Source organism: Panthera tigris, chromosome B3 (genome assembly GCF_018350195.1).
Source record: "Panthera tigris isolate Pti1 chromosome B3, P.tigris_Pti1_mat1.1, whole genome shotgun sequence".
Classification (NCBI taxonomy): Eukaryota; Metazoa; Chordata; class Mammalia; order Carnivora; family Felidae; genus Panthera; species Panthera tigris.
Genome location: NC_056665.1, coordinates 72,411,716 through 72,427,019, shown reverse-complemented (window position 1 = coordinate 72,427,019; position 15,304 = coordinate 72,411,716). Strand labels below are relative to the sequence as shown.

Here is a 15,304-nt window from a genome sequence, read left to right as displayed (position 1 = left end):
GATAGATGGCATGTCTTAAAATGCAATTACCGACTCATGGACTCAGTAGAATTCCTTCTAAAGTATTAGCCAACTATTGTGTCATCCTTCCCCTTCCTGGTCATCACTGGTTCACATTCCATACTCTGTTATTTTTCTCCTAAACTCCTCTACAGTGTTCTCTCCCCAAATTCATTGATAAAGTTCTCTGGACCTATGAGTTTCCAGAATTATTTCCCTCTGTCTAAACCTTTTCTCATCAACTTGAATGTCTTGGAATTTTCTGATGACCTCTGTGAGAATAAATCCACGGAAGTCTAAATCTTGCATGTGCTCAGGGAATAGTACCAAAAGGAAACAGGCCCTAAAGAATTGATCAGAAGAAATGGTTTCTGGGAAACTAAAACCACTTCATTTCCAAAAGTGGAAGCTCCTTTCTATGATTCATACTCACTGATCCTCTGAAATGAAAAGAATAAAGCTAATCTTCCTTCCATATCTCCCATCCTTCAGGTTTAAAGACAGCTATGGTGAAGAACACCAACTCAATATGTAAATATATGGGTATATATAAAATGTGCTTTTATGTGTGTAAAACTTCTTGATTTGGGGAATCTTTCATTCTCTCACCCATTCCCCATAAAATGAGAATTCTCAAATCTTCCCTGGTCAAATTTCCCTTTTCTCGGATCTAGACACTGAGGTCAATATAGGCACTTTTGAGGTTTGACACACAGAACTGAATGTGATGTTCTGAATGTGAGCATTCATACGAATAATGTTCTTCCATGTATTGACTATAACACAGATAGATACAGCCATCTCTTGGACAAAATTCCCAACTCCATGATTATTTCAGAGAATATTGCTTTACTTCTTGTCAGAGTGTTGGCCTAGAAAACCTTCATCAAACACCTTCATGGACTCCCAGCTCCAGAAGTCTTCCAAATCCAGTGATCTTTTTTGGTAGACAATGTGTGAGTTATGCTCATTATACTCATCCTGACTTCAAGGCATACCCACCTGGGATAATAAATATATTTGCTACTTGGGGGAAAGTCCTTAGAAATGCATGTAGGTGTTCAGATGACACTATCACCTTCAGTTCCCTTCTCCAGAAACCAGTGAGTGGAGGATGAGCTTGCAGGTAGAACAACAGTGGCTCAGCCTTAGTCTCCTTTCCTCCCCACGGTGTCAGATATTTACACAAATTACAGCTCTCCATTCAGGCGATCAGACTGTTGGACCACGGCTTTCACAGACCCAAACTGCAGAGATCTAAGTGGCTGGACTTGCATTAGATACTTTCTCTTTACCCAGGAGAATGATCATGCAGCAAGGAGGCAGGGGAAGGAAATGAGCAAACTGGTTTCTTTCTCTCCCAGCTCTTTGACCACCTAATTGTTCCATACTGTACCCTTGGATACAGCCTCTGTTTCGTAAAATGAAGTGGACTAAAAAACCATTTCGAAGGGGCTCTTCCAGCTTTAAATTTGTTTCATACTATATAACACAGCAAATATTTATTGAGGACTGGCTGAGAGCAGTGTGGACTTGTGTGAGTGTGGGGTTAAATTGCATGCATTGTGGAACCCCAAGATTATTTCCACAACCATATGTGATCTCATAGGTCTGAGGTTTCTCCTAACCAACACTGGGACCTCTTCAGAAGCAGAGACACAGTCCCCAGGATGAGATCCTATCTGGGTTTTCATTTCTTCCATGAGATCAATAATGAATCAAGGGGAACTAAATCCATACAAAAATGGAATCAAATGGGACTTTATTCACTGAGTGTAAAGACCATCATAAGCAGTGAGATCCAGGTGGCTCCATGGGTAAGCAAGATGTTCTTCTGGAGACCTATTTCTTATATAAATCTATTACATATCATACATATATATCACATGAAGAAAAGAAAATCTCTGCAACTGAGAGAGGCTGGAGGAGGTGGATGAGCTTACTAACATGGAAAGCAAGAAGCACTTTTTTTTAAATTTTTTTTTTTTTACATTTATTTTTGAGAAACAGTGAGACAAAGCATGAACGGGGGAGGGGCAGAGAGAGTAGGAGACACAGAATCTGAAGCAGGCTCCAGGCTCTGAGCAAGCGGTCAGCACAGAGCCTGATGGAGGGCTCGAACTCACGAACTGTGAGATCATGACCTGAGCCGCAGTCAGACGCTCAACCGACTGAGCCACCCAGGCGCCCCAAGAAGCACTTTTTAAAACAGCCTAACTACTTTCTGGATTCTGGCTTTCTCCTTGAAGGTTTAGTTTGGAGGTTCAAAATTTCCAGCCAGGGCTGCTTATATAATTTTTAAGATTGATTCAAAAGGAAAATTTGAGATCTTCATTCACACTTGATCTTAGCCAAAAGGCTGAGAAGCGATTGAGATCTTTATTCCAAAAGGAGGCTCATTAGGTAATGTTTCTAGTAGAACCATTTTTCTAAAATGCTTTAACTCTTCATTTCATGTCTCTGAATTTAATTTTTTAAAGGTTTTCATTTTTTTCAGCTATTTTAGGGTTCACTGAAAACTTAGGAAGCATGTACTGAGGTTTCTATTACCCTTCTGCCCCCACACACGCACGGCCTCTCCCATTATCAACTTCCCCGTGGCAGTGGTGTACCTTTCACAATGGATGAACCTATGTTGACACATTGTATCACCCAAAGTCTTCAGTTTACCAGGGGTTCACTCTTGGTGTTACACATTTTATGGTTTTGAACAAATGTACAATGGCATGTATCCACCACTGTAGTATCATAGTGAGTAGGTTCACTACACTAAATATTCTTTGTGCTCTGCTCACCCCTCCTGCTTCTCTTAACCCTTGGAAACCACAATCTTTTTTTTTTCAATATATGAAATTTATTGTCAAATTGGTTTCCATACAACACCCAGTGCTCATCCCAAAAGGTGCCCTCCTCAATACCCATCACCCACCCTCCCCTCCCTCCCACCCCCCATCAACCCTCAGTTTGTTCTCAGTTTTTAACAGTCTCTTATGCTTTGGCTCTCTCCCACTCTAACCTCTTTTTTTTTTCCTTCCCCTCCCCCATGGGTTTCTGTTAAGTTTCTCAGGATCCACATAAGAGTGAAAACATATGGTATCTGTCTTTCTCTGTATGGCTTATTTCACTTAGCATCACACTCTCCAGTTCCATCCATGTTGCTACAAAGGGCCATATTTCGTTCTTTCTCATTGCCCTGCAGTACTCCATTGTGTATATAAACCACAATTTCTTTATCCATTCATCAGTTGATGGACATTTAGGCTCTTTCCATAATTTGGCTATTGTTGAGAGTGCTGCTATAAACATTGGGGTACAAGTGCCCCTATGCCTCAGTACTCCTGTATCCCTTGGGTAAATGCCTAGCAGTGCTATTGCTGGGTCATAGGGTAGGTCTATTTTTAATTTTCTGAGGAACCTCCACACTGTTTTCCAGAGTGGCTGCACCAATTTGCATTCCCACCAACAGTGCAAGAGGGTTCCCGTTTCTCCACATCCTCTCCAGCATCTATAGTCTCCTGATTTGTTCATTTTGGCCACTCTGACTGGCATGAGGTGATATCTGAGTGTGGTTTTGATTTGTATTTCCCTGATAAGGAGCGACGTTGAGCATCTTTTCATGTGCCTGTTGGCCATCCAGATGTCTTCTTTAGAGAAGTGTCTAGTCATGTTTTCTGCCCATTTCTTCACTGGGTTATTTGTTTATCGGGTGTGGAGTTTGGTGAGCTCTTTATAGATTTTGGATACTAGCCCTTTGTCCGATATGTCATTTGCAAATATCTTTTCCCATTCCGTTGGTTGCCTTTTAGTTTTGTTGGTTGTTTCCTTTGCTGTGCAGAAGCTTTTTATCTTCATAAGGTCCCAGTAGTTCATTTTTGCTTTTAATTCCCTTGCCTTTGGGGATGTGTCAAGTAAGAAATTGCTACGGCTGAGGTCAGAGAGGTCTTTTCCCGCTTTCTCCTCTAGGGTTTTGATGGTTTCCTGTCTCACATTCAGGTCCTTTATCCATTTTGAGTTTATTTTTGTGAATAGTGTGAGAAAGTGGTCTAGTTTCAACCTTCTGCATGTTGCTGTCCAGTTCTCCCAGCACCATTTGTTAAAGAGACTGTCTTTTTTCCATTGGATGTTCTTTCCCGCTTTGTCAAAGATGAGTTGGCCATACGTTTGTGGGTCTAGTTCTGGGGTTTCTATTCTATTCCATTGGTCTATGTGTCTGTTTTTGTGCCAATACCATGCTGTCTTGATGATGACAGCTTTGTAGTAGAGGCTAAAGTCTGGGATTGTGATGCCTCCTGCTTTGGTCTTCTTCTTCAAATTACTTTGGCTATTCGGGGCCTTTTGTGGTTCCATATGAATTTTAGGATTGCTTGTTCTAGTTTTGAGATGAATGCTGGTGCAATTTTGATTGGGATTGCACTGAATGTGTAGATAACTTTGGGTAGTATTGACATTTTGACAATATTTATTCTTCCAATCCATGAGCAGGGAATATCTTTCCATTTCTTTATATCTTCTTCAATTTCCTTCATAAGCTTTCTATAGTTTTCAGCATACAGATCTTTTACATCTTTGGTTAGATTTATTCCTAGGTATTTTATGCTTCTTGGTGTAATTGTGAATGGGATCAGTTTCTTTATTTGTCTTTCTGTTGCTTCATTGTTAGTGTATAAGAATGCAACTGATTTCTGTACATTGATTTTGTATCCTGCAAATTTGCTGAATTCATGTATCAGTTCTAGCAGACTTTTGGTGGAGTCTATCGGATTTTCCATGTATAGTATCATGTCATCTGCAAAAAGCGAAAGCTTGACTTCATCTTTGCCAATTTTGATGCCTTTGATTTCCTTTTGTTGTCTGATTGCTGATGTTAGAACTTCCAACACTATGTTAAACAACAGCGGTGAGAGTGGGCATCCCTGTCGTGTTCCTGATCTCAGGGAAAAAGCTCTCAGTTTTTCCCCATTGAGGATGATATTAGCTGGGAAACCACAATCTTTTTACTGTCTCCACAGTTTTGCCTTTTCCAGAATGTCATGTAGTTGGAATCATAACATATGTAGCCTTTTCAGATTGGCTTCTTTCACTTACTAAAATGCATATAAGTTTCCCCTATCTCTTCATGGCTTGATAGTTCTAAATTATATTTTTATAATTTTTAGCACTGAACATATTCCATTGGTTGGATATACCACCATTTACCCATTTGCCTATTCAAAGACGTGATGCTACTTCCAAATTTTGGCCATTATGGATAAAACCTCTATAAAACACCTGTATACAGGCTAGCGTGTGGACATAAGTTTTCAAACTCTTTGGGTAGATACTCAGGAAGGCCATTGCTGGGTCATATGGTAAGAGTATGTTTAGTTGTGTAAGAAACTGCCAAACTGTTTTATGAAATGGCCATGTATACACTTCCATTTTGTAGTAATTTACCAACAAAATTTACTATACCCTTTTACAACATGTCAAAGCCGCAGGTAGTCCAAAGCAGGCACAGGTGCACCAGGTGGTCCCGCCCACTGCCCAGCTCACACACAGCCTGCTGTGACCGAGAACCTGAGCCTGCATGTGTTCGCACGCTGTGTCCTGCTGCCCGTGGACCTCCTCTCCTCGTGCATATGTTCCACCCTCTAACGGGGCTTAACGGGGCTGCACTTACAAAACACCAGTACAAAGATAAAATTATTTTAATTTCAAGACAGTGATGGCAGAGCATTAAAACAAGGCCAGGGCTCCTTCTGAGAGTCAAAGTGCTGTGGAATTGCACAGGTGACATGCTGTAGAAGCTGGCTCTGCACCCAGTTTCTGGGAGTCTGCCCATTTATCTCCACCATAATTGTCAAGGTCCCGGTCCTTCCTAGCAACGCCCTTTCATCAACATAAAAAACAGTGCAAGCTGGAATTCAGTTTGTGTTTTAATTATTCCACATGCAGGTTTGAACTTTGAGTTTGGAGTCAGAAGTCTTTGTCTCTGCCTACAACAGAGAAGAGTTTCTTTTAGAGTAGTTCGGGAAGATTTATACTTCATTTCCCTAATGGTGAATGATGCTACAAAATCATGAGTAATACATTCACTCAAAACACAAGGAAAAGCAATGGATTTCAATGGAACAGAAGGAAAATTTCCATGAGCTCTTCCACCCAAGGTGCTATTTAGAAATGGCAATTGGGTACTTTTGTCAACGACATATATAAACACATTGTAAAAATTGATCATTAGAAATCCTTTTGTGATTCTGAAGACTCTTCTACATCAGGTAGCTAGCAGATAAGCTCTCATGTCACCTCAGATGCTCTAATTTAGGAATAATATGACATCAACCAAGTCACTTTTGCTTTCAAATCCTCACTTTATTCATGCATAAAATAAAAGTAATTATTACAGGGCATTATCTTACCGAAATAGAAAATAATTGTAATAAGTTAAGTAGAGTGGTTGAACTTCAATAAAAATTGTTTTATTATATTTGTATTTCTAGGAGTGTAAAAGCCGAATACAAACTTTAAAAAACATTACACACGTTCTGTTTTATTTTCTTTGAAAAAAAACCATGTGCAGGTAACTGAAAAACTTAGTCATCTCTTTCTGTTCGTTGATGATCATATATGTTTTCAAGCCTGTTCTCTCTGAGTAATTTACATATAATTTATATGCTAGCTGCCAGGAGATATGTTTTAACAGGGCATTGGATATTGGCATCTCCGTCAACTACTCCAATGGTTCCGTGGTAGAGCTTTTTACCTGGAAAGGGCTTTCTGGGAAGAAAAAGGGCAAGAAAAGCAAAAGTGAAGTGACAGCCCTGATGGGTATACTTTTAGGAGGGGAAAAAGTACTGTAACATAAGTATGAAAATGTGCAAAAACTCCTGTGTGGGCAAATAAGTGCCTGCCCCATGAAGAGCTGGGGCCACGAGCCCAGCTGCAGTTTGGGGACAGGCTGCAGAGCAGCAGGGAGCACTGTGCCTCCACAGCACACAGGTAGGTGGCTGAGTCTTCCTGCTGGGAGGCCCTGATGTGCAGGCTGCTGTGCCGGTCCTTAGTGTTCACCGTGCAGTTCAACCTCCCATCCTGCTTCATCCCTGAAGCGATGTAAAACAGCCAGGTGAGGCTGCCGCCCCCGGGGTTCTGTCGGAACCACTGCACGTTGTTCACCGAGCTGGAAAAATTGCACCTCAGGGTAGAGCTGGCTCCCTCCTGGAGGCTCAGGGCTGCAGGTGTCTGCTCCACGTCCATCCCTCTCACCCCTGCTTGGAAAGACAAAACCAAACACAAAAGAAGTCACTGCAGAGCCACTGAGGCAGTTTTCAAACCCATAGAGTATTCCCGGGAACACCCGCTGAGGGTGTAGACCCTGCAGGAGCTCTGTGCAGCTCCCCCTCCACTGCGGGCTGTGAACCTCCCCCGCCCCCATCTGGGACGCCCCCACTCACAGCAAACCTGCACCCACAGAAGCCCCAGCAGGGCTCCCCGCTGTCTCTTCATGACTCCTTGTCTAGTCGCTGACGTGCCTTCACCCCTGCTTTGAAGAGTGTAGAGTCTTGGGTCCAGAGAAGTTGTGTTGTCAACAATCACCACGTCCCTCCAGAATCACTGAGCACCAATCACACCTGAACCCTGTCAGTCCTGGGACTGAGACTCCACCCACAGCGGCCCGGGAGACTGCAGAGCAATCTGTCCAAAACTGTGCTTGCCAACAGAGCAGGGAGGTAGGGACGATATTTCCAATATGTGAAGTTATAGGAGTTTTTTTTTTTTCTCTGAAAATACTTTTTGTAAGAAATTTGTGGATTAGAGGAAAGTGGATAATATTTCTGTATAAGTCAGTGTCTCAATGGGTTACACAGAACCTTGAAAAATCACAGGGAAGAGTAATCCCATCCCCCAAATTGCATGGTTTAATAGACAATGTGAGAATTCAATTATATAAAAATACTAATAAAGGGAAATTATATGATAGCATGTATTGTGGAAGTAAATATAATTTCTTGAAATCAAGAGAGTTCTAGAAACCACGATGGACAGTCACCATCTGCACAGAAAATGATTCCAAGCAGAATTTAGTTGGTGAATAATAAGATGTTTGTATAATGTCCACTCTGATTTAATATACACCTCTCCGCCTGTCTTGTGCAACCGGTGGACATCCTGCTCACCCACACAGCTGATTTTCGCTGGTCTACATGCTACTGGTCAAAGTAAATATTGTAGCCTCCCTTTTCTTCCATTTTTCTTCCTTATTTTTTTCTCTTCTCTTCATTCTCATTCTTTCCACTCTGAGCAGAGATAAATGAAAAGGTAGGCTGTCTGGGGTATTGAAATAATTTCTAGGTCAGTGGGTTTGTGCGATTTTATTGATAACCATGGGAAACAGGTAATAGGATGTTTTCCACTGAGCTTCCACAGTCACAATGCCCAGAAATATCCTTATCCTGGTACTTGTGCTCAGAGAGTCATCCTCACAGGGTATTTATGGAGATATGGGTTCCACCTTTTTGAAGTTTATGTGGAATGGCAGAACTGGAAACCTGAGATGAATTTGAGGCAAACAATGTCCCCCTTCCCCCCCAACCTTTGCTATTTATAATTTGACTGGGTCACATGACTTCTGTTCTCTCTTCAACTGTTCAACTCTTGGACCATCACAAAGTCTTTGTTTCTTACAAAGCCTAGAGTGCCCCCAGAGGACTGAAACAGTCAGCAAAGACCACTTTATACCAAGCAACTCAGCAGACACAGAGCCCCCCAGCCCCATTCATTCCATGCTTCCTGATGAAGGAAATGCAGATGGTCAAAATAGAAGGTAACTGCTCAGATTGAATGGGGATTAAAAATGAACCAAATCCCACATTTAAAATGGAATTTCATGGAAATTGATATCAGAAAATATTTTGATAAATCTCAACCTGTGCTGTTTACTTGATTTCTTTAACTTAGTTCAAAATAAATCTACAGGGGCATCTGGATGGCTCAGTTGGTTAACTGCTGGGCTCTTGGTTTCAGCTCAGGTCATGATCTCATGGTTTGTGAGTTTGAGCTCCATCTCGGGCTCTGTGCTGACAGCACAGAGCCTGCTTGGGATTCTCTTTCTCCCTCTGTCTCTGCCACTCCCCTGTCCATGCACTCTCTTGCTCTCTCTCTCTCTCTCTCAAAATAAATAAATAAACTTTAAAATTTTTTAAATAAACCCATAGAAGAGAGGGGCCAAGATGGCAGAGCAGCATGGAACTTCTCAGCTTTTCTTGTCCCTGAAATGCAGCTAGATCAGCACCAAACCATATTGCACACCTAGAAAATTGATCTGAGGATTAACACAACAATCTGCATAACTTGAGCCACAGAACTTGGCAAGTACACAGCACAGACAGGTAAACTTGGAGAGACAGAAGCCACAGAGGGTAGGGAACTGTTTTTGCAGAGAGAGGACAGAGAAAGTGGGGAGAGTACAGGAAAAGCACTCCCCCTGGAAGCAGCTGGAGAGAAAGAAAAAGAGTGGAAACACCCAAAGTGACTGAACAAGAAAGGAAGAAAGGAGAAAGGAGATGGTTTCAATACCAATAGGACTCTATAAACAGGGGAGAGCAGTGTCAGAAAGTCCATAGCTCAACACCTGGTGGTACTCTGGTGGGAAAAGCGAATCCCCTGGAGCAGGCAGCAAGGTCCGAGGGATCCATGGGCTACACAGGGAGTAGAAGTTCCCCTGCTTGGAGGACATTTGGTAGAGGCTATAGGACCTCCCCACAGGCAAAGGTCCCATCGGACACCAGAGAACAGCCATGTTTGCTGATATTGGAACCAAAGTGCCAGGGTGTGGTGAAACCTGGCACCGGCTGTGTGTTGTGCTTTCCCATAATCTCTGAACCTCTACTCCTGTGTGATCACATGAACTTTTTTCTGGGGCAAACATGCACCCAGCCACAATCTCTGAACCTCTGCAACAGTGCAACCACACAAACATTCCCTAGGCAAAGCCAGCAACCAGCCATTGCTCCTGGAAACCCTCCCCCAGAGGGTCAGAGCAGGTCCAAGCTGCAGGGCTCTCAGAAGTGAGGGGATTGTAAACACAGCCCCATATGAGACATAATTCAGGAGAGAGGTGCAACCTGGCAGACTGCTGGCTTGGACATGAACAGTGTAGAAGAAGGGAGTGGATGGAAGCCAGAGACAAAGGAAGGGTACTTGATTGATGGTCGGTGAGAGCAAAGTTCCAGTGCCATAGACTGGAAGATGGGTGACACCATTTCCACCTCTCCCACGCATGTGCATATATGCGCATGCGAGCCACAGCAATCCACCCCAGTAAGCTAAGCACCACCACCTAGTGGAGAACCCAGCCATTACGTTAACCCCATCCAACCACACCAACTAAGCTCAAGCCCTAGAGAACCACCACAAATCTATCCACAGGCTTAGTGTATGGACTATAAAGTGTTTCATAGTTAGACTTCTAGGGAAACTGGATGTTATTCAGATTTCATTCTGTTCATTGGTCCTTCTATTTGGGTTTTTTTGTTTTGTTTTTTGCTTTTGTTATTTTGCTTTTTCTTGGATACAGAAAGAGAAAGAGTTTATTCTTATTTTCTGCTTTTTAAAGCAATTTAACTTTTATTATATTTTTTAATTTTTTGTATACACACGCACACACACATACATACATACACACACACACACACACATATACAATGGAATACTACTTGGCAATGAGAAAGAATGAGATTATGCCATTTGCAGCAATGTGGATGGAACTGGAAGGTATTATGCTGAATGAAATAAATCAGTCAGAGAAAGACACATATCATATGTTTTCACTCATATGTGGATCTTGAGAAATTTAACAGAAGACCTTGGGGGGAGGGAAGGGGAAAAAATATTTACAAACAGAGAGGGAGGGAGGCAAACCATAAAAGACTCTTAAATACAGAGAACAAACAGGGTTGATGGGGGTTTGGGGGAGAGGGGAAAATGGGTGATGGGCACTGAGGAGGGCACCTATTGGGATGAGCACTGGGTGTTATATATAAGCAATGAACCACGAGAATCTACCCCAAAAAACAAGAGCGCACTTTACACACTATATGTTAGCCAATTTGACAATAAAATATATTTTAAAAATTTGTTTAACTTTTTTCCTATGTTTTTTATTTTTTTGTAAATTTTTTATTCTATTTTGCTTTCTTCATTTCATTTTATTGTATTGTATACATCTTTAAATTTTTTTAATTTTTCTTATTTTTTCTTTTCCTTTTTTCTCCATTATATAAAGCTTCTTTCAACAGCCAGACCAAAACATACCTAGGATCTAGTTTCCTTTTGTTTGATTTTTTTTGTGTTGTTTTTAATTTTTTAATTTTAATTTTTTATTTTATTAATTCTTTGTCTTTCTCCAAAATGACAAAATGAAGGAATTCACTCCAAAAGAAAGAACAGAAAGAAATGACAACCAGTGACTTAATAAACACAGATATCACCAAGATGTCTGAACTAGAATTTAGAATCATGATAATAAGAATACTAGCTGGGGTTGAAAAAAGCATAGAATCCCTTTCTGCAGAGATAAAAGGAGTACAATCTAGTCAAGACAAAATTAAAAATGCTATAACGGAGATGCAATTTCAAATGGATGACACCATGGCAAAGAAGGATAAGGCAGGGCAGCAAATCTGCAATACAGAAGACAAAATTATGGAGAATAAATGAAGCAAAAAAAAAAAAAGAGGGAAACTGAGGCAAAAAAGCATGATATATAAGAATTAGAGAACTCAGTGACTCATTACAAAGTAATAACATCCAAATCATAGGGGACCCAGAAGATGAAGGGAGAAAAAAAGGGGTAGAAGGGTTTTGTGAGCAAATCATGGCAGAAACCTTTCTTAACCTGGGGAAAGACACAGGCATCAAAATCCAGGAAGCACAGAGAAATCCCAGTAGATTCAACAAAACTGACCACCAATAAGGCATATCATGGTCAAATTCACAAAATACAAAGACAAGGAAAGAATTATGAAAGCAGCAAGGGAAAAAAAAAATCCTTAACATACAAGGGAAGACAGATCAGGGTCACAGCAGACCTATCCACAGAGACTTGGCAGGCCAGAAAGGAGTGGCAGGATATAGTCAATGTGTTGAATCAGAAAAATATGCAGCCAAGGATTCTTTTTTTTTTCTTTTTTAATTTTAATGTTTATTTATTTTTGAGAGAGAAAGAAAGAATGTGAGTGGGCAAGGGGCAGAGAGAGAGGGAGACACAGAATCTGAAGCAGTCTCCAAGTTTGAGCTGTCAGCACAGAGCCTTACACAGGGCTCAAACTCATGAACTGTGAGATCATGACCTAAGCCAAAGTCAGGCACTTAACCAACTGAGCCACCAATGTGTCCCTACAGCCAAGAATTCTTTATCCAGCAAGGCAGTCATTCAAAATAGGAGAGACAAACAGTTTCCCAGACAAACAAAAATTAAAGGAGTTTGTGACCACTAAACCAGCCCTGCAAGAAATTTTGAGGAGGACTCTCTGAGGGGAGAAAACATGAAAAATAAATAAATAAATACCAAAAACAACAAAGACTAGAAAGGAATAGAGAACACCACCAGAAACTCCAACTCTACAGGCAACACAGTGGCAATAAATTCATAGCGTTTAGTACTCACTCTAAATGTCAATGGACTAAATGCCCCAATCAGAAGACATAGGATAACATAATGGATAAGAAAACAAGATCCATCTATATGCTGTTTACAAGAGACCCATTTTAGACCCAAAGATACCTTCAGATTGGAAGTAAGGGGATGGAGAACCATCTATCATGGTAATGGTCACCAAAAGGAAGCCAGAGTAGTCATGTTTACATCAGACGCCCTAGACATTAAAATAAGGACTGTAACAAGAGATGAAGAAGGGTATTATATCACAATTAAGGGGTCTATCCACCAAGAAGTTCTAACAATTGTAAACATATGCCCCTAATGTGTAACACCCAAATATATAAATCAATTAATCACAAACATAAAGAAACTCATTGATAATACCATAATAGTAGGGACTTCAACATCCCACTTAGAGCAATGGACAGATCATCTAAGCAGAAAATCAACAAGGAAACAATGGCTTTGAATGACATACTGGACCAGATGGACCTAACAGACATATTCAGTACATTTCACCCTAAAGCAACAGAATACACATTCTTCTCAATTGCACAAGGAACATTCTCCAGAATAGATCACATCCTGGGACACAAATTAGCCCTCAACAAGTACAAAAAAGATCAAGATCATACCGTGCATATTTTCAGAGCACAGTGCTATGAAACTCATAATCAACAAAAAGAAAAAAATTTGGAAAGACAACAAATACTTGGAGGTGAAAGAACATCCTACTAAAGAATGAATGGGTTAACCAAGAAGTTAAAGAGGAAATTAAAAAGTACATGGAACCTAATGAAAATGATAATACCACAGGGGAGCCTGGTTGGCTCAGTTGGCTAAGTGTCTGACTTTGGCTCAGGTCATGATCTCACAGCTGGAGATCACAGCTTGTGACTTTGAGCCCCATCAGGCTCTGTTCTGACAGCTCAGAGCCTGGAACCTGCTTCAGATTCTGTGTCTCCCTTTCTCTCAGCCCCTCTCTCTGCTCAAGCTTGCTCTCTCTCTCTCCCTCAAAAATAAATAAACATTAAAAAATTTTTTAAATAAATAAAAAAAGAAAATGATAAGACCACAGCCACAAACCTCTGGGATACAGCAAAGGCAGTTATAAGAGGGACATATATAGTAATCCAGGCCTTTCTAAAGAAGGAAGAAAGGTCTCAGAAACACAACCTAACCTTACATCTTAAAGAGTTGGAAAAAGAACAGCAAATAAAACCCAAAACCAGCATAAGATGGGAAACAATAAAGATTAGAGCAGATATCAATGATATCGAAATTATAAAAAACAGTAGGACAGATCCAGGAGTTGGTTCTTTGAAAGAATTAACAAAATTGATAAATCTGTAGCCAGTTTATTTGAAAAGACAAAAGGAAGGTCCCAAATAAATAAAATCAAGAATGAAAGAGGAGAGATCACAACCAATGCCACAGAAATACAAACAATAATAAGAGAATATTATGAGCAATTATATGCCAAGAAAATGGTCAATCTGGAAGAAATGTATGAATTCCTAGAAATGTATAAACTACCAAAACTGAAACAGGAAGAAATAGAGAATTTGAATAGACCCATAACCAATAAAGTCATTGAATTAGTAATCAAAAATATCCCCCCACAAAAAAACAAGAGTCCAGGGCCAGATGGCTTTCCAAGGGAATTCTACCAAACATTTAAAGAAGAGTTAACACCTATTATTTAAGCTGCTCCAAAAAATGGAAGTGGAAGAAGAACTTCCAAACTCTTTCTATGAAGCCAGCATTATCTTGATTCCAAAACCAGAGACCCCACTAAAAAGGAGAACTATAGAACAATTTCTCTGATGAACATGGATGCAAAAATTCTCAACAAGATACTAGCCATGCATATCCAACAATACATTAAAAGAATTATTCATGACAATCAAGTGGGGTTTATACCTGGGATGCAGGGCTGGTTCAATATCTGCAAACAATTAACGTGATTCATCACATCAGTAAAAGAAAGGACAAGAACCACATGATCCTCTCAATAGATGCAGAGAAAGCATTTGACAAAATAGAGCATCTTTCTTGATCAAAAACCCTCAAGAAAGTAGGGATAGAAGGATCGCACCTCAAGATCATAAAAGCCATATACAAAAGACCCACCACTAATATCATCTTCACTGGGGACAAACTGAGAACCTTTCCCCCTAAGGTCAGGAACATGACAGGGATGTCCACTCTAACCACTATTATTCAACATAGTATTGGAAATCCTAACCTCAGCAATCAGACAAAACAGAGAAAGAAAGGGCATCCAAATCAGCCAGGAGGAAGTCAAACATTCACTCTTCTCAGATGACATGATACTCTATCTGGAAAACTCAAAAGATTTCACTAAAAAACTGCTAGAACTGATCCATGAATTCAGCAAAGTTACAGGATATAAAATCAATGCACAGAAATCAGTTGCATTCTCCTATACACCAATAATGAAGCAGCAGGAAGAGAAATCAAGGAATTGATCCTGTTTACAACTGCACCAAAAACCATAAAAAAAAAAAAAAGGAATAAACTTAACCAAAGTTGTGAAAAATCTATACACTGAAAACAATAGAAAGCTTATGAAAGAAATTGAAGAAGACACAAAAAAGTGGGAAAAAAATCCATGCGCATGGACTGGAAGAAGAAATATTGTTA

The 15,304-nt window shown here is 40.4% G+C and overlaps 1 pseudogene and 1 gene segment (V, D, J or C); both read right to left on the bottom strand.

Annotated features, from left to right (window-relative positions):
• Positions 1–2,230: 2,230 nt before the first annotated feature.
• LOC122239751 lies at positions 2,231–2,371 on the bottom strand (annotated as a pseudogene).
• A 4,335-nt stretch (positions 2,372–6,706) lies between these two features.
• LOC102965722 lies at positions 6,707–7,569 on the bottom strand. The segment is given in 2 exon segments: positions 6,707–7,244; positions 7,431–7,569. Coding segments are annotated over 2 exon segments (558 nt in total).
• Positions 7,570–15,304: the final 7,735 nt, after the last annotated feature.